Raw genomic sequence first — 24,952 nt, forward strand, 5'->3', positions numbered from 1 at the left:
GCAGGAAGTGTTCCATGAGTGGGGAGAAGCGAAAGCTCTCTGAGAACAGCCTCATACTGTCCCTTGCAAAGGAGGACAAGGAAACAAAGTCACAGAAATGAGGCTCTGGTAGAGCTATAAGTCATATTCTTCTGGGGTTGGGGAAATGCAACAAAGACCACCATCCTCACCCTCAGGAAGGAGGTGGAGCCCAAATCCAGAAGGGCCAAGGCAAAAAGAGTGACAAGAATGGCAGAGGAGGGTGTTAGGAGGGTCCAGCAGCGGGGCTAGGAAAGGAGTTGGAGATTCCTTGCTCCCCCTCCCTAGGGGATCCATGGCATCCTCCAGAGCTCCTTGGGACTAGGGTTCCTTCCTGTGTTCTCTAGTTCCTTCTAGACTCCAGTCTGGGGATGAGGGGCTGGAATTAAGTGCAAGGACATCCATTAAGAGTTCAACTGTCATATTTTCCTACTTTTCCTGTTCTTGTATTTTTTTCTTTTTTATAATAAGCTCTATGCCCAACGTGAAGCTTCAGCTCATGACCCCGAGATCAAAGCGTACATACTCTACCTTCTAAGCCAGCCAGATGCCCCTTCCCCTGCTCATTTTGATATTGCAGAGGCTGAGGGGGCAATGGGAAGGATTGTGGAAAGAGGTTGGGGAACTGTATCAAGTGGTTGGGGGAAATTCTGAGCTCTTCAACAGCAATTGGTAAGAATTTGCAAAACTCTTTTAAGCAATGTAAAAATAAACAGCTGGTAACTCTTTGATTCTCTGCCTCAAAAGGAGAAAATGTGTTTGGGGAGCAGCCAGCAGGCAGCCCCCCCACTCTCATTCTCCCTGACCTAGTCCCTCCTGCCCACTCCCTGTCCCTAGCTGTTTGGCCCTGGTTCCTCAGCCACCCACCCTTTTAGAGACCCCATGGCTTCATGGGGGCTAGCTGTTCTCTGGCAGAGGGTGAGTGGGACTGGAGACCCTTGTATGCTGGTGGATCAGGCCAAGGTTCCAGAGGACTCTGGGTTGGAGAGTTCTTTGTAGAAGTCGGAGCACTGAACAAAGAGGTCTTTGAGACCTGGTGAAAGCCCTCAAGAGCCAGTGCCTTCAGCCCAGCCTGCTTGCTGTCCTCATACCCCCAAGGACTGGCTCAGGCAGACTGCTGGCTCTGGCCCTTTCTCCCCAGAGGAGATTTCTGATGCAGCTTTGTGCCCCAAATGCTGCACTGAGGTACTCAATTCACCTGAAATGTCACCAGGGATGGGGCTGTCCCCTCAATGCCCTCTCGCTCCTTCTCTTTTTAAAAGACTTTGGAGTCAAACGGACTTGCTGTCAGTGTTAGCTTCTACCACTTACTGGTGGAGGGATCCTGAGCAATTGACAATTTTGACTGAACTCATTTCCTCATCTATAAAATGGGAATAATGATATTATTCACTTCATTGGTTGGTTACACAATGCTTAGCACATGTTAAGCTGTCCCCTCAATGCCCTCTCGCTCCTTCTCTTTTTAAAAGACTTTGGAGTCAAACGGACTTGCTGTCAGTGTTAGCTTCTACCACTTACTGGTGGAGGGATCCTGAGCAATTGACAATTTTGACTGAACTCATTTCCTCATCTATAAAATGGGAATAATGATATTATTCACTTCATTGGTTGGTTACACAATGCTTAGCACATGTTAAGCACTCAATACACATCAGAGTCATGATTATTATTTCTAATATCTATCACCATTCTTTCTTTCCTCCTAAACCCTGCTGGGCTTGACCCTCCAGTGTGACCCCAGTGTGACCCCATCCCAAGTCCATCAGATGGGAGACCCTCAGTTGAGCCTGACCTGGGCTCTTCATAGATATAAGGTGTGCAGTTCCCCAAGCTGGGGGTATAGGAGTGGGAGTCATGTGAGAAAACTTCAGGCACTAAGTAGTACAGGGTGGGTTTGACACTGACCTTAGATGATTGAGTGGATTTTCATTGGCCATGTTTGTATCACTTACAAGCACTCAACTCCTATAGAGTTCTGGAAAGTTCCAAAAGTTCACTGGTTCCTCTTGCACTGTTGGTGGGAATGCAAACTAGTGCAGCCACTGTGGAAAATAGTATGGAAGTTTCTCAAAAAATTAAAAATAGAACTGCCCTATAATTGATCCATTAATCACACTACCGGGTATTTATCCCCAAAATACAAAAACACTAATTCAAAGCACCCCTATGTTTATTGCAGCATTATTTACAATAGCCAAACTATGGAAGCAGGCCAAGTGTCCACTGACTGATGAATGGATAAAGAAATGTATGTGTATATGTGTACGTGTGTGTGTGTGTGTGTGTGTATACATACATACCTAATGGAATATCACTCAGCCATCAAAAAGAATGAAATCTTTTTTCAAATCTTGCTGTTTGCAACAATATGGATAGAGCTAGAGAGTGAAATAAGTCAGAGAAAGACAAATTCCATATGATTTCACTCATATGTGGAATTTAAGAAACAAAACAAACGAGCAAAGAAACAAAAGACAGAGAGACAAACCAAGAAATGGACTCTTAACTATAGAGAACAAACTGATGGTTACCAGAGGAGACGTTGGTGAGGGGATGGGTGAAATAGGGGATGGGGATTAAGAGTATATGTGTCATGAAAAAAATAATAAAATGAAGTAAAATAAGATAAAATAAGTTTACTGGTTCTTAAGCTTTGAGGTGTTCAAGGGATTTATGAGAAGCTGGCTAAACTTCTGAAGCCTCTTTCTAGCAAAATGTAGAATTCTACATGTTTTGCATATAATTTTAGTAGGCTTATCTGTGGACCTCAAGTTTTCCTGTACTCATATCAGTTCAGAAACTGATGCCCAGAGGGGTTAAATAATTTGTCTGAGGCCCCACAGCTTGCAGTGATTTGAACCCAGACTGTAATAGTCCTTGATTTTGAGGGAAATTCCTCCATCTTGTCTCTGATTGAGATTGTGTTCACTCCCCGTCTTGGGCACTGGGAGGCTTTGCAAGCCCATGGTGGATTCCCTGGGATCCTGACGAGGTTGTTCAAGGATGAACTCAGATGGGACTTGGGCTGCGTAAAGGGATTGAGAAAGGCAAAGCCAGATTCCATACTAAGAGCCCAGAGGCCCTGCACATGGAAGTGAAGGGTTAACAGAGCCTGAGTGTGGCTTTGTATGTGCGTGCTTGAGAGCAAGGTTGCATGTGCAAAGGCGCACGTCTCTCACTTGTGCGTGTTGGTACCACAGGAGCAGGACCGCAGGCCAGCCTGGGAGAGAGGTGCCGCAGTGTCCTGGTATGAATGGGCCTCTGTCTTCAAGGCTGTGTGAGCCTCTGTGTGTACAGGTCCCATTAACTCGCCCTCAGCCACACGTGGGAAGGGGAGGAGAGGCCCAGAGAAGCCGAAACCACTCAGAGTCCTTCTGATTTTAGAATGAAGTGGAAGACATAGAAAAAATAAATAATAAAGACCCAAACTCATATGTGACTAGAGTATACACACCACACACACACCCTCTGGTGCCGTCATAACCTTCTGTACCTATCTGGGTGCTTTGGGGTGAAGAATCTTCAACTCTTGTCCTAAAACAGATTCTAGATTGCTGACCCTATTTACCTTTGTAGCTGTCTTCTCTTTGTGAGTCTGGGTTTGGCTTCTCTCTCCAGACTCACCTGCAGCTCTCATGATGCACACGCATACCTCCAACCCACCAAGCAGGCCTCACTTGCACCATTATGCCTGGGATGGACAGGCTTGGCTCAAGTCCTGTCCAGAGCCCCATGTTCCCACTCCCCCTTCTAGTCCTCTCTGGGCCCCTGTTGCCCTTGGCTGTGGTTTGTTTAATGGAGCGACTCCTGTCTGGGAGCAACCCAGAGCTCAGGACACAGGCAGACACTTGTCCAAACTGGCTATTTTTTCACCAAAGGAGCCAAACCACAGTGATGGGCTCAGTGGCCTGGCCAAGTGCCTCCTCATTCCTCCAACCACTAGCCTGGCCCCCACTCCCCTGACTGGCCCCGATTACCAGTGGCCACTGGTTCAGGACTCCTAGTTACCTATCGTGAGACCTCCTCAGCTGGAGTCTGGCCCCCCATGTGAGGGAAGAGAGATCTAGCTTCTGAGGCAGTAGCTGAGACTGAGAGGGATACCCTGGGGACCAAAGAATAGACCAACAACCATACCATATTCATCCCTCTCTTCCCAGTTCCTGTCACAGGGTAGGTCCTAAAAAAATAGATGAGTGAATGGTTGAATGAACAGAAGATAGATAACCAGATGGGTAGATGGATGGATGGATGAATAAAAAGACACTCTCAGATCCAAGTAGACATTCTGATAAAAACCTAATTTGGGGTCCCTGGCTGGCTCAGTCAGTAGAGCATGTGACTCTTGATCTTGGGGTTGTGAATTCAAGCTCCACATTGGGCACAGAGTTTACTTTAAAAAAGTAACAAACCTAATTTGATTCCTTGGTCTAATCATGGGAAAGAAGGAAGGAGAGACCCAGGTCTAGACGGTGTAGCCATCTTACTCCAGAATCTAAAGGAAATCTCTGAGCTCAGACCCTTTATAGCAGGTCTTTGAGATGCCCCTGGAGGTCTGGGGTTGAGTGAAACTGGCCTTTTCTCCATCCTCATGTCTATTCCTCAGGCCCCTTCTTGCAGAGGCTTCTCTGCTCACTAGAATATGTGCTCTGCAGCTGAGCAAAGTAGCAGTGAGTCAGGGAGGCGTGGAATGCACCAGAGAGAGGAGGCTCAGGCTGATGGTGGTGGTGCCAGGAACAGGGCCTGGGGACAAAATGTTTTAGGCTGGGACCAGAGCAAAGTGTTATGTGCTTGGACTGGGAGACTGAGGACATTTCCAGCACCTAACACAGGGATCTGGCATAGAGTAGGCACTTAGTTATTTTTGAATTAATTAATTAATTAAACACTTCTATGTCCTCTCTTCTCTCTGGCTAACACCCCAAAATAATTTTCCAAGGGCTATATAGGATTCTAAAGAGGCTTGGATCACTAAGGATCTTCCTCTGGAGGTAGAATGAATCAGGGTCAGCAGCCCTGCAGAGGGAAAAAGGGACAGTGTGTGCGTGTCTACCCCCACCATCCCCAGTCCCCCTCTCTCACCCTCATCTTCCTCCCTACACCAGTTACCATAGTATTGATCCAGACGCTGGGGGCACCAGGAGGGAGCAATACAAAGCCTCCATGCTTACATGTGTGTGACTGTGATGGTCTCGTCTCAAGCTCTGGCAAAAGGCCTGCTCACCCCACTGGCATAGGATGATGTATGGGGCCGGAGGCTGGTCTTCCGGTGGAGAAAGGCCTTGGACGGTAAGATAGGCAGCTCCATACCACCAAGGCCTCAGCTGCAGGGCTCAGAGACCCCATTCAGGAGTCCAGTCCCCCAGGCCAGGCCCAAGCTCTCTGCTACTAAGATCCTCATGGAAGGAAATGCTTAGAGCTTCTCCAGGAGCCTTGCTGCTGGAATGTGCTCCTGAAGTCTGATCAGTATTTCTTGCTGCAATCTGCCTTGAGTCCAAGCAGCAGCCTTCCTTACAGCTCACCCATGGTCAAAACTGCCCTCTGTATTAGATCTAAAGTCTGGGTTTTGAGACCCAAAGAGGCTTGCCTCTGGTCTGAGTTGAGCCCATTTTCTGAGCAGACACAGAACTGTTGGCTCAGGGCAGGCAAGGAAGGCCTCGTGAGCCAAGAGAAAACAATTAGGAGTAATTACCATCAACAGAGGCCCCCAGTGAGGGGTGAGGGTGGGAAAGGCCAGTCTGTGTGAGAGGGAGCTGCAAGTGGCAAACTGATTTTGGGGAAGAAATCAGAGAGAGGGTGGGAGGAAGGGTGTGTTGTCTTTCTTCTCCAGTAAAAGAGGAGGACCCTCCCCCACTCGGCCGGCCTCTAGCTTGAACTAAGTTCCACCTCTACAGGGGCTCTGTGTACGGAGGTGGGGGTGGGGAGCAGGAGGGCACAGGGCTACACATTCCTGAGATTCTCAAACCAGTTGGAATGGCTGAGGAAACTCCATACTGAGGGGACAGAGCATGAGACACAGAAACAAGCGAAAAGACAAAATGGAACACTGTGGAACACCAGAAATGTCTCCAGATGTCCCCACGCACACACCCTTGATTCCTGGGCCCCTGTGGGGATGAGCTCCACCTGCTTGGTGTCTCCCTCCTCATCACCCTCCTATCTACAGCCCTTCCCCCTTCCAGGTTAGGACCAGAGGCCTCAAAGGAAAACGTGCTAATGTGGGCAACCCAGAATTGGGGATGAGAGTGGGAGGCAAAAGAAAGGCAGTGGGAGAACGGGTTGTGGTAGGAGGCGTGAAGGGAATTCCTCGGTACCTCTTTCTGGAGAAGCCGAGAGGAAATGAACCCAAAGGCAGAGGGACCCCACCATGCCGCTTGACCCTCCAATCTAAGGTGAAGAGACAAGGACCTCAATCCCTCTCAGGAGACAAAAGAGGGAGGGTTAGCCTTTGCAGACCTCACCAAACTTTTCTTCTTTGGTTTCACATTGATAGAGCTCCCATGATGTCCACGTCAGGTGCTTGCCCTGTTAAGATGCAACAGTGCTGGCTGTGTGGAAGCAGCACCTCATGGGGCTTTCTAAGGGATTTGGGGACATATGTTCTTGGCTTGGAGTCCCTCTTCCTATCACTGTCACTCTGAGACTTTGGGCTAACTTAGCCAACCCCTACGCTCTGTGGTTTCTCATCTGAGAAATAGGGATAGTAACAGCACCTATGTCATGCACTTGTCAGGATTAAATGAGGTAATGTATATAAAGTGTTTGGCACAAAAGGCCTCAATAAATGCTTATTCTTACTGTTAATGTTATTGGAAGGAGATAGTTCTGCTAGGTGGATAATGCATTTGAAGCCAGAGACCCCGGCTTTTACAGTAAACCAGACCCAAGGTTTGGAGAAGAGGCTGTCAAAATGGAAGGGACGCTGAGTAATTCCTTCACTCCTTCAACAATCCTCTCCTTCCACTGTTCGAGGCACCTGGGACACAGAATGAATAGGATTTTAGTGAGGGACAGACAGAACAGATGAGTAAATAATAGAGTCATATCGGAAATGCTATGGAGAAGGAATGAAAGCAATGGAGCCAGGGAGTGTGAGAATTGATGTGTGGGGTTGACAGTGCACCAGAGCCTGTAGGAAGCAAGGGAGTCTATCTGGGGAAAAGCCCTCCAGACACAAAAGAAGGAAGTAGAACCTCTGTGAGGTGGAAGCAAGTTTGGTTTGTTAAACACCAAGGAGGCCTGTGTGGCCGAGACCAGTGAGCCTGAGCTGAGGGGTGGGGGAGGCTGCTGGAGGGGTGGTGGGCCCACAGTGTAGGGCCTCGTAGGCCATGGTAGGCAGAGATCACTGACCGGTGATAGGCTGATGGGAAATGGGACACAGGTACACAAGGAAGCAAAACAGTTTCCCTGGAGTTCAGAAGAGTGTCTGGAACATGAATTCCTTAAGGAACAGAACAAGCCTCCCCACCTTCTCCCCAGGCCCTTTGTAACTTTCTACAGTGCAAGGCCACGCCAGGCATCCCAGGAGCAGCTGGGGACAGAGGTTGACTTTGACTCATGATCTGATCCAGGTTCCACTTTGAAGGAGTCTTCTCCCTGTTTGGTGATGGACATGCAGATCCAGGCAATTATCAGCTACCTTTAACCACATTCAGGAATCACAAAGTAAGAATGGCTTGAAGGCTTCCCTCCTCGCTCCAACCATTTTCAAATGGCCAAAAAATCTTAACCATGCCTAGAAAAACATCAGAACTCAAGAATATCCTGGAGGCTATAAGAGACTCATTCTAACTCACACAGATAAAACCATTTTATCAACATAGTGGAAGATTTTTCAGAAGCTGGTGCTTCCTTATGTTTTATTCTCTGGAGTGTGAACTTTACAGGTAGAGCACTTCTTTTAGATTGTGAGGAAAAGGGGTGCAGGAGAGGGGAAAGGAGACAAGGGATGCTGTTAGCAGAGTGGGTTGGAAGTCCTGACTGGTGTGTTTGGCTCAGGAGGGCTCTCTGGCCAGCTCCACAGACAGGTCTGGTTTTAAAAAGTGCCGGAGAGCCACGGATTTGCATGTTATTTGCGTTCCAGGCTTCAATTCCAGGTATGTGGAATGAAATGAATGAATGAACAGTATTCAGACTCCTGGTTAAGGGGTGGACTCAGGAATCCAGACCACATTGAGGATCCAATCACTGGTCCCACTTGGATCAGGAGACACAGACACAGAGACAGAATAAACAGTCAAAGAGACAGAGAGACAGTCTTAGAGAGACAAACACCACCAAGTCCTTTTTTACCAGGGAGTTTCCAGTCAAAGCAAGAAAGCAAAATCCCCAGAATTTATTTTAAATAAATCAACCTTTAAGAAGTAGGGAGAGTCACATGTAAGTAGATAAATGCAACACCATCCCTGACTTATCTCCACCTCTGTCCTTCCATCATCCACAGCCAGCTTCAAAGTGGACCGTGTGCCTACGAGTCGGCCTTCTTGATGAGGTCCACTGTTTGGTGTCTGCCTAGCCTCCAAACTAGTTAGACTCTATGGCCTTTGAGGACAGGTGGCTTTTATTTCCTTGGTCAAACCAAATCTTCACACCACCCTCCAGGGCTCCCGAGTCCAGTGCTTTAAACACATGCTTATTAAAGACCCAGTGTAAGGGGTTCCCCAGAGTATCAGATGAGGCAAACGCCCTCCAGGAACTTAGCTCTGGCTAACAGACAAGACACAGACAGGCAGCACGTAAAATGGTCCATTTAAAGGGCAAGGCAGAAAGACAGGGACTCACAGTCTCAATCTACAAGGGATGTACATCACTGGAAATAAAAAAGATGGAGAAAACCAGAAAGATGTGTGGTTAGAAAAAAAACACTTTGATTAGCCCCTTGGGACAGAGACTATGACCCCACAAGGGTAGGCTAACCTGCCAAGGAAGATGTACAAGGGCCGAGTGGGGCTTTAGGTGTTGGACCAAAGATGACCTGTTTGGAACCACAAAGGAGGTGCAGCCCCACTGCAGGCTGCCATAGGCAGCCCTCGTTCTCTGATCCTCAAAATGCTGTCTTTCTGAGTCAGTGTTTAATGCAATTATCCCCATTCCTCCCTGGCCAGCCAGAGAAGCAGCTCGCACTCCTGGCTTGAAGAAAAGGCACCAAATCATTCACCTGCCCTCTGTGGCAATGGGTCTCAGACCAATCCTGATGTAAAAGACATACTACAGGGGTGCCTGAGCCTGGGTGGCTCAGACGGCTCAGTGTCCGACTTCGGCTCAGTGTCCGACTTCAGCTCAGGTCATGATCTCGCAGTCCGTGAGTTTGAACCCCACATCGGGCTCTGTGCTGACAGCTCAGAGCCTAGAGCCTGCTTTGGATCCTGTGTCTCCCTCTCTCTCTGTCCCTCCCCCACTCATGCATGCTCTTCCTCTCAACCAAAAATAAACATTAAAAAAAATTTTTTTTTAAAGAATACAAATACCATGTGGAATTATATCATTTTATGATTATAAGGGCTGCAGCGGTCTAGTAAGAGATTTTAAGATAATGCAATCAGGGAAGGCTTCAGGCAGATGGGGATTTGGGTCTGTGTGTGCTCTACAGGTACTTGTGAAAGGAACACAGGAGTAAACTGAATGAAGGGTGTCCAGTGGATTGAAGACCCTGGGCTCCATGTACCTCTCTTTCTCAAACTTTCCCTTCTGGACACTCCGGTTCTGCAGAGGGGGAAGGACATTCTCCAGGAGTCAAGCAGTTGATGGCTACTTGTCAGCTGAGAATGGAGAAAAGGCAACAGCTATGATCTGTTGCATTAGGATGAGACTCTGACCTGAGCCTTATTATTATGACGAAGCCATATTCATACTGGCCTTAAATTTTGAATCTTTACTTTGACTGAATTCTATTCCAAGCAGGATTATGGCCCTCAATGTTTCAGAATCTTAGACTTTGACAAGACTCTAGATATTTGGTCCAACCACTCATAATTGGAATTATCCCTACCCTATCCCCAACAGACCAAAGAGGCAGCCTGCACTAACATTATCTTAAGGTTTATTTTCTGGCTCAAAGTCTTCTAGTTTCTCTTTTATATTCTACAGGGGATTCATGAGTGGATGACCAGCATGACCCCACATACCCTTAGGTCTCTCCTCATCTCCAAAGCTGGGAATGGTAGTCTTACTAGATGGGTTCTTTAATAGATAGCTAGTGTTAGGACTCAGCACAGGTGAAATAGGCCCTGGGCTATAAGGAAAGATGCTGGCTCGGCCTTATTTGTCCCCTCCAAAATTTTAGGATGAATTTGAAGCTATGGGCAGGTTCCTCCTGGGCAGGGAAACATGGCAACTTCTCCAGGGGCTCAGCATATAGCCTGTTTGAATCACCAACAGGGCCTGAGACTCTATATTCTACCTTGCCCTGGCCCATCCAGGTGGAGCAAGGGAGAAGACAAAGTCTAAGTGTCAGTTATCTGTCTCTCTTACTCTGAAGACATATTTGAGAGCTGGAGGGATGGCAAGGGAGAATGACCAGAAGCCGAAACATTAAAAACACTGGTGCTCTTAAGTGAACCCTTTCCTTCTCCTCTAGGCCTTTTATAAGCCATGTGAAACCAGGTGGTGATGGACAGACTATGGGATGGGGTTGCTGGCAGTACTTTTTCAGGCTACCTGTGTCTGCCCCAGGACACTAAAACTTGGGGCTAACATTGCTAGGGACAGTGGGTAGAAGATGCTGGCACAATTACACAATTAGAGGGGCTAAATAAAATTTGATACCACACACATGTATGAAGCATCTCATATATAGAGAAGTCAGTTTACACATTTATACACAGTCTCCATGATGGAGAGGAAGAGGGAAAAGAACTCTTACATTCAACCCCAAACAGGACTCCCAGGAGCAACGATGGGTCCCAGGCAAAAAAATGGGACAGAACTAACCTCCATGCCTTGGGCCATGTATTCGCAAATGTTCTGATTTTCTCTGTACAGGGTCCAGGAGTGATTGTTGGGACTGTGGTTTCTGTTGAAGGCTCTATATCTAGATAGAGTTCATCATCTCTCGAGTGTTCCTTTTTAAGGGGAGGTAGGTCATTACGAGCACTGAGCACAGAGAAGAATGGAAGATAGGAGAAAAGGAAAGCAATAGGCTTTAGTTTAAAGCAATTTAAATAAGATATTGGTAGCATGCCCTTAGCCATGTAATGCAAGAACCTCTTTTTTTCCCCTCCCTGGTCATCAAAGCCCACCCTTAAATAAAGGAGAAATTAAGTTTCCAGATGCTAGTCCTGATCTTGTGGCTAGCTCTCTGGAAAAATAGCCCACTACAGAAGTCAAATATAGACCCAAATATAGTCAAATGGGTGGTTCCCATTGAGCCACCCTGGGCCACAACCTATGTCTCAGCTTGGTCCACCCATGTAGGGTGGTCTCAGGATCACTAACTTCCCCTTGTACAAAAATGTATTGACCAGAAAGGGGGTCCACGTTCACACAGGCTCAACAATTCCTTATATATTTTTCAAAGTGCTTTTGTTGCATGTTTCATTTTCTGTTATACATGGCAATAAATATTTGTTGCTTTGGTCTGTACAAAAAGTCTGTGAGGAAGGTAAGACAGATGTTATCTAAATGGACAAACAATAAATACAGAGAACTATCTTGTTCTGAGTCCCCCAGACAGTAGCAAGAGCACCTGAAAAAACTCAGGTCTTCTGATTCATAATCAGAATCTATACCATATTGCCACCTTTCAAGTTGCCACTGAAATACATTAAATACCAAGAATCCATGTACAGGAGTCCTACAATGAGCCTGCATGCCATAGCTTTCTAAGAGAGAATGTGAAAGGTCTCAGCAACTCATAAATAGAAAGCTATTTATTTCCTATAGAAAAACACAAGAAAGAAAGAAAGAAAGAAAGAAAGAAAGAAAGAAAGAAAGAAAGAGAAAGAAAGAAAAGGTGGTCTTCCCCAAAAAGGCAGGCAGTTATGAAAAAGGTAGGACATCTAGTTGCTGGAGTGGAAACAGTAACATTCAGTTAACAATGGAATATTTAAAAAAAATAGTTTTCTTTTCAAATTGTAACCTGTGGTAAAACATAGAAAAATGTACTAAACAAGCTTGGTATAAAACAGAGTAAAATTTTCAAATAAGCCCAGAGAGAAAGCACAATGTTGGAAAGGATGGGGTACAAGGGAAGAAGAGAAAATATTTCATACAAAACTACCTATTACAATACAGAAAAAAGTATAAAACGTTCCTGTTTTGGAACTGAAGTACAAAATGACACTGGCATTGGATCGTTTCACTATCTAGCCTGAGGAGCGCTCGGTGGGTGGGGGAGATGCTAGAAAGAACAAAAGGAATAGCGGTTTTTTTAGTCTCAAGTCCAAATTCCACCCGTTTTCCAGTTGAAAATCTTGCCTCCCTCTGTAACCTCTACCCCTAAGCCAAAGTTCATTCAGGCCTCAAAATATTGTTAGGAAGTCCACAAACACCCTACACATAGGGGCTGGGATCTGTGCGTGCTAGAGCTAAATTTGGAAAATGGAAATAAATCTACAGGCTAAAGTGGTGAACACATTCAGCCTTTTAAAAAAACACGTATCCCTGTGAAATATATATATATATATATATGAAATATATATATATATAAAATTCTCTGTGGTTAGAAACATATTTAAACTAACTAGCCACAGACCAAACTAGACCTGCATTCATCCAATGCTGGAATTTTATGCTAAAGACTGAGGTCCTTCTTCTTGGTCAGAAGTAGGCGGCAGTAAAAGTGGTGCCTTTGTTGCTCCACTAAACCGCTCCCTGGGTGGGTCTTCCCCATATCATGTGTTGTGAGCACATGCAAACCCCTGCTTTAAGGAAAGGACTGCCTGGGACTTCGGGGTCCACCCAGGGCTCATGTGCTGTGCCTCAGGATGGGAGGAAGCTACAGATGATAAAATAGCCTTGTACAGAAGCAGACGGATTTCACAAAGAGGCATATAAATAGGGAAAATCCTGGAGGAGGGACTTATGCATGTGACCCAAAGTCCACTTTACAGTCACTTTCCTGACAACACATCTTGAAAATCCTGTGTGTATGTATGTGTGCGTGTATATGCTGGTGGTTTTCATCCCTACCTTTTTGCCCATGCCCTTTCCTACCTCTTAGTAAGGCCTAACAAGAGTTTATATGAAATCAAGAATCTGTCCAGGCTTCTCTCGGCCCCGAAATTAGGGACTGAGTGAGGCTGGAGCCCTTTGAAAACAAGATGGCAGAACTGAAGAAGTAAAAAGCAGTCTCTCTCTTCAGCTTAGGGATGTCCCTCACCCCTTTCACAGCACCAAAGTTTCTTTGCAAAAATAGTATCTGAGATACAAAAGGAAAGGCAGATGTGCTTGTGAATGCATCTCGCCAGGGCCTGGTCCAGGATCAAGGGCTTTACAAGAACAGAGGGTTGGGAGCAGCTGTCTCCAAGGTCTCTGGCTATAGACAACAAAGAGCTGGTCCCCCGCAAGGTCAATGTCGGCTAACTGAGACAGTCTTCACAAGAGCTTTCGGTGGAGAATCTCCCAGACCATCCGCTTCCGGAAGTATGGCATGTGTTGCTGTAGGGACACAGAGATACACTTAATTTTTTTCATTGTTTTTACCCAGACCCAATACTCCTTTCTTTCCTTCTCAAGATTTACAACTAAAAGAGCCTCAGTTGCATTTCTGGTCTTTCAAATTGCTCAATTCTTGATTACATGTAATTTTCTTCTATTGTTTTCTACTGCTATCTCTATTGCTCTTTTCCATTGTTGTGGCCTTACAAATTTTATTGGGCATTGCTAGAAGTCCCCAGGCTATACCTGAACTTCTCTAAGAATTTTGAGAATGGTGTCTATCAAGTCCTCTATGTTGAACCCTGAAGAAGGTAGGAGTCTAAGGCCCAAAAATCAAAAATTCACTTTTTAGGGGAAGAGTTATAGGAACTGCAAGGATCAGCTCCACTCAAGGGCTATGGTGGCAAAGTCTGGTAAAACCATTAATGTGAAGTGAAGGACATAGAATAAACCATAATCTCTAGTCTCAATGCACTCTGGTCTCTGAAGGACCACGTGGACAGAAATAAACAATCACAAACTAAGAGAAGAATGACCAGCTGTATCAGGGGAGGGGCAGAGAGGAGGAAAGCAACATGACAAATACACTAGGAGTTCAAGGTGTGTGGCCTGTCCCAAAACCTGACTGCTAACTAAATAAAGAGAAAATGAAGAAAACGTGCTCTGGTCCCAGTTCTTTGTTTCCTATAGGAATTGAGGTAGGTGGGGGAGAGAGACAGAGAAGAATCTGCTAATGACCAGGATTCCTTGACTACAATACGTGATGTAAGATAACCCAGGATGTAGCCTATCACTATCCTTTTTCTTGTGATGTGGTACAGGCAGTAACCACCAGTGTTATGAGCCACAGACAGAGTCCCATAAGCAGAGCAAGTGGATGAAAATACATCTATCGGGCAGCCTGGAGACAGGGTGGTCACAGGGCTCCTTCCTGAAGGCTCAGCTCACCTGTGTGAAGTTGATTGGTCTGTCTTTGGTAATGCAGTCAGCATATTTGCAGGCAAACATGCCACAATCACTTCCATTCATCTGCTGTGGAATTTCCTGAAAGATCAAAAACAAAAAGGTAACATTGTTCCAAGCTTCTTTCCTTCTACTTAGATTATAAATAAGAACCAAAGAATATAAATGTTATAGGTTTCCCTGAATTTTGAAGAGATGACCCTAAGTCCACCACCCAGAACAACAGAAGCTCAGAGGAAAAAATATAGCATCTCAGTCAGGTCTTCATATTAATATTAATCTTCATATTAATAACACAGGAGACTCTCTTGGACTTCCATGATACCCAAGGATGTAAAGACTAGTCCCTCCCACAACGGCCAATCAGCAAACATTTCCCACAGGAGTGAAAAGCTCAGCAAAATAGCTGGGCATTTAGAAAACCTAGTTCTGCATGAGAAACACATTACCAGTTTTCCCACAGAACTTACTCTATCTTCCCTGAGAAACCAAACAACCAAGCTGAAGTCAGGCTAGACACTAAGATAGAAGGTCCCTGGGAATCAAGCAGTAAAACCCTTTCCTTCCCAGGATTTCTACTTTATCAAGATGAAATGTACCTGGCTTTTCTTGCTGAAGAGCTGCCAGCCATTGGTGTCAAACTCTTTCCTTTTCTTGTCAATGCTTTCTTGCTTTAGGTATTGGCTAAAGGCATTGGGAGAGAATGAGATGAGCTGTGGGAACACTGAGGACAGCTGCCACCTTAAGAATGGGGCTAACAATCCTTAAGAAGGATTTTGTTTGCACTTCTGGGGAAAACAGTATATAATGCAATGCTGGGCAGGGAATCTCTGGACTCCTAAACTTCCCCTGCAACTCCCCATAATTCATGCCCACCCTGGCAACCCAAGAGAAACATGACCTCTGCCTCTGACACCCAGGTTCCTGCTACCTGCTACTCATCCTGAGGAATGAGTTTTGATTCTTTTCCCTGGTTTATATGGTCCTTTAGAACTCAGTCTCGTGGAAGAAGGTTTCTCTAGCAATATCAAGACATTTATTCACTATTTTTAGTTTTGACTCTCCTGTGTGAAAATTCAATCCAAATCACAACTTGATGAGTGCATACCTCATATACAGCACTCTTCTTAAGTGCAAACTGTTCACCATTCTGGAACCTACCTCCTCCTGGCCACCAGAGTGGTACAGTGGTACAGTGAGGAAGAGGCATTTTGGAAAGAGAAACAGATAAAGGGTATAAAGAGATTTGCATTCTGGTTCCCAGTTGAGCCACTAACTAGTAGGACCTGAGCATATCAAAGTCACCTCTGTGGGTCTTGATTTCTTCATCTGAAAAATTAGGAGGGTGGATTAGATGATTTCTAAGTAGTTTCTATTATCTATATATACATATTGACTCACTCATTATTTTTAGTGCACTGGGACAATAGTTGTCCCATATATTTTGGGTATCGATATATTACTATTAAACTTGACTTACTCAGACATAAAATATCCATTCTTAATATGAAAATTTTCTTTATTAATCACTCCATTGACGGTAACAAAAGAACTGAGTTCAACAGCTGGAAAAACACAACATATGCCCTGACACCAAACTCTTTTGTCCTCAACTCCCTACTTACAGGAGGATCCTGCAGGCTTCATTGTTTATCCCACCCATAGAGTCGTAATAGGTAATATTCTTCTTTCGAAAGTCCACAACCTGGGAATAAAAAATCTGCATGTTTATAAAATGAAGAAAAGTAGTTTCTCAGCTTTTCCCTTCCCTGGAATTTAGAGCCTTTTGCCAGATTTCTTGTGAAATCACAACAAGTTTAACTGATACTCTGCATTATACCATGCTTAAGCTGTGAGGAGAGAAGAAGGGGATTATTTACATGGAACTATGGTGACCTCATTAGTGGCCCTGAAATCTTTTTCTCGTATGTAGGTTCTTCATCTGCAATGTAGACAACAGTGAAGACACACATGCTCTTCAGAAACTGTAAGATGAATAAAATCATTTCCACACAGTGTCAGAAAGATGGTAAAAGATTTGGGGTTTTGTTCTTTATGTACAGAATTTCTCTTTGGCTTTATGCTTTTAAAATGTAACTCAAAATAGATTGTGAAATAACTTTTATATTTTTGTTAATATATTAAGCTAATGTATTCATGTTCTCAGGGTCATAAAAAGTATTAAATTACCAAGTATGCAAATCATGATTAGGCAGAAAACAATAGTCACAGAATCTGAGTTGGCAGCATCATAAAAAGTCACTTTTTCTCCCCATGCCTTGCCTTGAGGCTGTTTATAGACTTACAACTCCCTTTTAAATATTTCCAGAAAAGGAAATTCCACAACTTTCTTCAAAGTCTAAGTATCTCCCACTCTTGACAGGAAGTTCATTGATCTATCCAATTTTCAGCCAACTAAATACTATTCTTTCTCACAATCATCCAGTGAAAATGTAGAATTACTACTCACTACTCTGTATATTCTATAATTATGTAGATTTCTTTTAAATTTGATTAAAGGAGAGGTACTCACAGCAAGACACCAGTGCACTCCCAGGTGAATGGGCACCAAAAGAATGTCAACAGAAAACACATCCACTTTCTTTGTCCAACGTTTCACTGCCTGATAACCAGCCGTTTTTAACTTAGTGAAAAAAAAGGTATTAAATGCATGCACACTTGGTAATCCCTTCTCTTTACTTCGCTCCATCAACATATTCATGTAGAAATTGATGATCTATGGGAAGAAATTTATGTATTAAAATAGATATTCAGTCCTTTCAAAACAGTTGTATTTTATGAAGGAAAAGCAGTTGCTGTATTGCACACAGCATATATTATTGTTTCCTAATCAATTAAGACTTCAACACCCAACAGCCTCATGCCCCTAGATCAAATTCTGGAGGGTTGAGGTACTTGTAAACAGTGAAAACAGAGAAAGTGAACACACACACACACACACACATATATTATGGGTTGTAGGATCCATATGAGAGCATGCTGGTCAGATCTGTAGAAGACTGAGGATTAGGTCAAAAAACAAGAGTGAGGAGGAAGGGGTGCTAGAAGGCGAGACTTAAGAGAAAAGGAAAGGAAGGAGCCAAACATTTTGATAAGACACATTAGTAGTTACTTTAATCTACTGAGGCTGGGTGAACAATTTAAAGAAATCCTGAGCTCACAGTCTAGTATAATAGCTAAGACCAACAGTTCAATCCTTACATGTGGGTCACGTGATTTTGCACAGACAGAAAACTGTTCCATGGCTAAAGACTGCCTTTTCAGCCTAATAAGCCATCTTGCTGAGGCAAACTGCTTTGGTCTCATGTAGAATTGAGTGACAGGATAAACCATCAACTGCACTGGGAAAAACACCTCTAAACTGACAGCTCAGCACTGTACCTTTACAGAGGCAGACACGGATGTTGTATAAAAACCTACATTACATGAGACCTGAAAGCCCAGTCACAAACATGAAGAGTAAAGTTCTCCTCCAGAATTTATATGGTTAGCTTTCTCATTTTTGTTGACTCTATTTATGCCTCCAGTATCAAGTATGAGCGAAAGAAATTTAATTCACGTTATGGAAGATACGTGATACTTTCTGTTAATGAAACAACGTATTCTCTAATATTGACCGTGTCCACTATGGTTCCTGTAGGTCCAAGACACCGTGGTACTCAAGCCTGAAAGTTACCGTGCCGGAAGTTACTGCATACTGACTTTATGTGGCCAGCTAAGGCCAGGCCAGTGTCTGTCAACTGCAAGGAATGAATGGGCTAACTGATCCACAGCTTGGAAATATGACTAAGAAAACAGGCACATTTTTCAGAATGCTTTTTGGGGAATGGGAAAACGCCCCTGTCCTTTGACAAATATTTACACACTAGGATGCCAGAGCAGTGAGCTACTGCCCAACAGTAGGCAACTACATACTGGGTAGGCAGCAGGGAACACTGCCAGGAACACACCAAAACATGGTCTAGACTAGAGAAAGGGCCTACAGAAGAGGACGCCTAGGCAGTTGCAGGGAAACCACACTCGCCTTGAAGCAGAGCTCTGAGGGTGGGGGTGGGAGGGAAGACTAGGACTGAAGACAGACACTGTTCTGCCTGCATCTCTGAAGTCTGAGCAACAGGCCCAACAGGTCCAGAGGACTTGGGTTGTGGCTAATCCTCTGCCTAGTGTGATGCCCAATAGATAACAGGAGCTCAGTTATTTTAAATAATGATAATGAATCAAAACATAATTAGGATCACAGATTTCTCAAATGGAGGCTTTCAATCTAATTCTGCCCCCAAGGATAATGGTGCTAATGATGATTCTAGGCCTGTGAAAGGCAGCCAGGAATGCAGGAAGACTTGTCCAACAGGCACAGATTTCTAGGCTATAAACTACATTCTCTAGTGAGAAAAAAATCAGCAAGAAAGGATTGATTCCTCTGGTATTCTACTCATCCCACAGCATTAGCCATGTTACAAGGCTAAACCCTTCAATCCAAGGGGTGAAATGAATAGGCAGATGACTGCCATTCACTGTAGGCCAAATTTTCCATGGTGCAGACAAGTCATGTACTCTAAAAGGCAATAAGGACTCGAGCAGGAGATGGAAAGAATCAGGCAGAGATAAGGAGGCCCAAGCACATGAAAGCCATGAAGAGGTATCTCCCTTAGGTGTCTATCAGAGGAGCATCACCTTTGGGATCATTACCCTGAAGTAAAAAAGGATGACATAAATGAGTATCATGCTACCCATGATTTTCCTAGGAGGAAGGAGTTCTAGAAACCAATGAAATTAGACTTACACAGCCTGGATTGTTAGGTGTTTTATTTTTATGTTTCAATTGTAAAAGCATGGACTATAAAGCTGAAGACCAACCCAACTTAAGAAGAAAAGAGACCTAATGATCAGGATACCACATTGTCTAATTCCTTTGAGAATCCCTCTTCCATCGCTTCAGTTCTGCCTCCAACCATGGTCTGTCCACTGTGAGGGAAAGGACCTCCTCCAAAGTCAGCTTGTTAATTAGCTCTAAGGAGTGATCTGGGCTCTTTTTCACTTCCCCTGTATCCCAGTAGGAGGGAGCTTGGTGGCCTCAATGTTCCTTCCCATTAACTGAGGATGTATAATCTGACATCTGAGGCAGAACGAAGATCCAAGTTTCCTTAGTTTTTCAGCTATTACTCTGTCCAAATGAGGAAAATTGCCATAGGTCAGCCAAGACACAATCATACCAAAAAAAACAAGCTAGGAGTTAGAGAACAAAAAGAATCCTACGTGTCATCTCACAGAGGAGGGCTGAAGATGAAGGAAAAAGAAATGAGAGAAGGGATCACAGTGTTTAAGATGAAAGAGAAGCAGTGATAGAGCATTTGCTTGTGTTTTGTGAAGACAAGGGTCTCTCCCCTCCTATAGTGAGAGCTTTTTTGCACACAAGACTCTCTTAGTGCCAGAAGATCTTGAATTCCCCTTGAAATAAGGGGGCTAAAAGTAGTAAATCAGCCCTGTGCTGTGTTTGTCTTGCCAATATACCAGTATGTGGGGACAACTGCCAGTGTTGGTCCACTTGTCACTCTTTTTGGGGCCCACACTTGTCTGTATGCCCGCTGCGGCTCCAGTGACTAAGGGGCTGCCCCTCCTCCTGCCTTCACAGCCTTGGCCATGAGCGCCTGCTTGTCTATGCAGTGCTTTTTGAGGGGTGGGACTGTTGTTTATAGTGTCTTGTTCCTTTGTGATTTTATTTGAAGAGCTGCCAGGCTGAAGCTGGAAAAGCTTCTCTTTTAAAAAAAGAAGCCTACAATGTTTTCAAACTAAGGACTCAATATTTTTCCTGTATGTTACCACAATGACATAAATGACCACTGCTATTTGTACCTTCCTTCTCACCCAGTAAACCAGCTAAACTATTGTTTTCTCATCCATTTAGAAGTAAAACATCTCAATAACAATACTATCTTAACTTTTAACCCTTCCCAATTCTACACATTAAACCTTTCTAACTGGCTTAGAAAATGTTCTGAAAGTCCTGGGCTTAGCAGTGCTCCTAAGCAGAGACCAAGGCAAGTTTGGGGGGAGCCATTTTCCCTGTTTTACTTCTCTACATTTTCAACTTGACCTCCCTATTCTGATGGTCAAATTAAATCTATCCTTGTCAACCACAAACCACAAAGATAAGACAAGCAGCAGCACTTATGAGTCAGGTCATTTGCCCCTAAGATCTAACCTAATTAATACAGAAGGCAGACTTCAGGTAAGCTCTGTGTATTGCACCCCTCACTGTGAACACATACCCAGGATTTTTCTCACATGCAAATTCAAGTAACAAATTATTTATTAGAATTACTGCCAAAGTTTTAGACAAAGACCACATCTATTTTTATGGAGTTGTGATAATTGCAATTACTATTCTCCCTATGACCCTGCATAAATCCCTGGTTTATCAAAAGGACTAGTTCTATTAAGAAACACCTTTAAGAGATAACTACAATGATGTGGAACCTACCAGTAAGTCATGTTAGAAACACTGAAATTTCCAATCTGATCACTATTCTACATGTAAGAGTACAGAGCATATGATAGACACATCATATTCACCTAACTAATTTATCTCATTTTGCCTAGTTTCTTTCCCCTTCTTATGGAATCACTTTTTATTCCCTAAGGAAAACCTATTCCCTGTGCTAGGCTTATCTAGTTGGGCTTAATGTTTTACATTAAATGTTTTGCTCTCTTTACTGAGCATCACTTAAATTTAACGGCTTCTTGGAAACAACCAGGAAGCTGCGATCACTACTAATTCTCCATTTCCACTTTTGTTACGACAGTCAGAATGCTAGGCAGAGTTATGTGCTCTGATTTCAGATGCTGATTCTGCAATAAAAGTCAGATGATCTTAGTATATCACTTATTAAGTCTTACTTCTTACGTCCCTACTATCAATCAAGTAAGACTAACTTCTCTATACACAAGGCTATTGTGATACAGGATAGTTGAAAGACATTTCTTTCCTTTCAGAGATGAGACTTACAAAATAGGTAATTAGTCTGCCTGGCTAGTTAGGTTTGTCATCAGTGTAGTCAGTCTGCTACATAGATTCTACCTTAATTCACCTGTACTCCCTCACTCCCCATAAATGCTATGAGTCTTTTCCTTATGGTGTTTCCCTAGCTGGAAAGAAGTCAGAAATACAAAATTCCAACAGTCTAATGATTTTGCACTTTGGAAATAATTGACAATAATTAATAAGGAAAGACATGTCTGCTTGCTCTTTTCCTAATTCATCCATGTAAATTAATAGTAAGGGATGATAGGAAGAACAGGGTCCTGGAGGGAAAATAAAGAGACCGGAGAGCATCATCCTGTCTCTCCATATGGAACAGGGCATATTTAGTGCTGTGTAGAGAAGGAAGTGTTTCCTGCCCACAAGCATTTGGGTACCTACTCTGGCTTTTTTTTTTTTTTTAAGTTTATTTATTTATTTTGAGAGAGACAGACACAGCCTGAGTGGAGGAGGGGCAGAGAGAAAGGGAGAGAGAATTCCAAGCAGGCTCTGTGCTGTTAGCACAGAGTCCAATGTGGGGCTTGCATCCATGAAGCTGCGAGATCATGACCTGAGCTGAAGCCAAGAGTCGGATGCTCAACTGACTGAGCTACCCAGGTGCCCCTACTCTGGCTTTTTATATCCTTTATGATTTTCTACTTCTTCTATTGATTGTCGAGAGAGATGTGAAAGTCTCCAACAGTAATTAAAGATTTATCTATTTCTCCTTTCAGTTCTATCAGTTTTGCTTCACATATTTTGAAGTTCTGTTACTAGGTGTATACATACCTAGGTTAAGTACTCTTGAAGAACCTACTCCTTTTGAAATGTCTGTCACTGGTAATATTCCTTGCTCTGAATTCTACTTGATATGATATTAATACAGGTATATTTCATCTTTCTCCTGACTAGTATTTGCATCCTTTTACTTTTAACTGTGTCTTCACATTTAAAATGGGTTTCTTGGGGCACCTGGTTGGCTCAGTGGGAAGAACACACAACTCTTGATCTCAGGGCTGTGAGTTGAGCCCCATGTTACGTGTAGAGATTACTAAAAAAAATTTAAAAAAAGCAAAAACAGGGATTTGAAATAAATAATAAAACAAAATGGGTTTCTTTCTTGTGACAGTTCTGCTTTTTTTTTTTTTTTTACAGAGACAGCACCTTGCATGCAAGCAGGGGAGAAGGACAGATGGAGAGAGAGAGACAATCTTAAGGATGCTCCACACTCAGAGCGGAGCTGGGTGTGGGGCTCGATCCCACAACCCTGGAATCATGACCTGAGCTGAAATCGAGAGTCTGACGTTCAAATGACAGAGCCACCCAGGCCCCCCATGTACAAATTTTAAAGGGGAGGTAAAAATATCTCTTGAATAATATTTTAATATTTACTATACACTAAAATGACACATTTTGCATACATCACGTTAAGTAAAATATACTATTAAAATTAATTTTACCTGTTTCTTTTTACTTTTTTCAATGTGACTACTGGAAAATTTAAGGGGCACCTAGATAGCGCGGTCGGTTAAGCATCCGACTTCAGCTCAGGTCATGATCTCATGGTTCACGAGTTTGAGCCCTGTGTTGGGCTCTGTGCTGACAGCTCAGAGCCTGAAGCCTGCTTCAAACTGTGTTTCCCTCTCTCTGCCCCTCCCCTGCTCGTTCTCTCTCTCTCAAAAATAAACATTAAAAAAAATGTTTAATTACATATGTGGCTCACATTATATTTCTATTGGGTGTGCTGGCTTAGACCATTTACATTTAATGTGATTATTGATATTGCTGGGTCTGTTCTTCATATCTTTTTTCTTCTTTTCCTGGCTTCCATTGGATTGTGTATTTTTATTCCATTTTATCTTCATTATTTGCTTATTAACTATACCGCTTTGTTTTTTATTTTTGTTTTTCAGTGGTTGCTCTAGGATTTTTAATATAGGTCTTTAACTTATGACAATCTATCTTCACATAACACTATACCACTTCACATACTGTGTACAAATCTTATGCTAGTATGTACTTTCACTTCCCCCCTCTTTTGTGTTATGACTGTCATATCTTATATTCCAAATCCCACAATACATTGTCTTATTTCTGCTTTCACTAGTCAATTGTCTTACAGAGGTATTAAAAAATGAGGACATTTTCACTGCTCTTCATTCCTTTGTATAGATTCAAATTTCTACCTCATAGTTTCCTTTTGCCTGAAGAATACCCTTTAATATTTCTTATAAGACAGGTCTGTTAGTGATGCATTCTCTCGGCATTTGTTTGTCTGAAAAAAGTACACCCTTGTTTTTTGAAAGATGTATTTGCTGGGTATGGAATGCAAGTTGACAAGTTTTCTTTTCCCTTCAGTACCTTTTTCTTAAAAATTTTTTAAGTTTATTTTTTCAGATGGGGGCGGGGCAGAGAGAGAGAGAGAGAATCCCAAGCACTGACAGTGCAGAGCCCCAGTGTGGGGCTCAAACCCACAAACTATGAGGTCATGACCTGAGCATAAATCAAGAGTCAGATGCTTAACTGACTGGGCCACCCAAGCACCCCTTTCCTTCAGTATCTGAAAAAGGTAGCTACACTGTCTTCTGGCCTACACTTACTTCTGTTGGAAACACATTATATATTCCTTTAGTATATAATGTATCTATTTTCCTCTGGCTGCTTTTGTTATGTTTTTCTTTACCACTGGTTTTCAGCAACTTGGTTATTATACTTTTTGGTGTGGTGTCTCTCCTACTTGGGGTATGCTGAATTTCTTGAATCTGCCAGTGTTTAAGTTTCCAAAGTTGGAAAATCTACCATTGTATCTTCAAACATTTTTTCTGATAACACTTACACCCATCTTTCCTTCTGAGATTCTAATTACATGCTTAGACTGCTTAATATTGCTCCACAGCTCATTGATACTCATCTTTTTTCAGCCTTTTGTTTCATTTGGATTGTTCCTGTTGCCATATATTGTAATTCACTACTTTTTTCTTCTGTAGGGTCCAATCTACTATTAATCCTACCTCTTACATTCTCTATTTCAGATACTGTATTTTTCATCGCTGTTAAGTTCAACCGAAGTCTTCTTTTACATCTTCCATTTTTCTCACCATAATGTTAATTTTCCTCTAAATTCCTAACCATATGGAATGTATTTATAATATCCCCTTTAATATCCTGCCAACGTAAGCTAGTTCTATCATTTTTGTCATTTCTGGGTATTTCTAGTAACTGTTTTTTCCTTTGTTCTAAATTGCATTTTCCTTCTACCTTATATGCCTGGTAACATCTGATTGGATGCTGGATATTGTGATTTCATGTCACTAGGTTTTGTTGTTACCAGAATAT

General features: G+C 43.2%; 1 protein-coding gene across 7 annotated transcripts in view; it reads right to left on the bottom strand.

Annotated features, from left to right (window-relative positions):
• Positions 1–10,792: 10,792 nt before the first annotated feature.
• Positions 10,793–24,952, bottom strand: part of SENP1 (SUMO specific peptidase 1) — a 51,612-nt gene continuing 37,452 nt past the window's right edge. For 6 of the 7 annotated variants that reach the window (XM_047865230.1, XM_047865228.1, XM_047865229.1 and 3 more), the window contains 5 exons: positions 17,111–17,314; positions 16,203–16,282; positions 15,177–15,261; positions 14,563–14,658; positions 10,793–13,614 (listed from right to left, as the gene is read on the bottom strand). In XM_047865230.1, the coding sequence (XP_047721186.1) occupies positions 13,552–13,614; positions 14,563–14,658; positions 15,177–15,261; positions 16,203–16,282; positions 17,111–17,314 (528 nt within the window). In that variant the 3' untranslated portion in view covers positions 10,793–13,551. Of the gene's footprint in view, positions 13,615–14,562; positions 14,659–15,176; positions 15,907–16,202; positions 16,283–17,110; positions 17,315–24,952 lie in introns of those variants that run through there. The other variant, XR_007153759.1, reaches the window with a different exon arrangement.

The sequence above is a fragment of the Prionailurus viverrinus genome, chromosome B4 (assembly GCF_022837055.1).
Source record: "Prionailurus viverrinus isolate Anna chromosome B4, UM_Priviv_1.0, whole genome shotgun sequence".
NCBI classification, from domain to species: domain Eukaryota; kingdom Metazoa; phylum Chordata; class Mammalia; order Carnivora; family Felidae; genus Prionailurus; species Prionailurus viverrinus.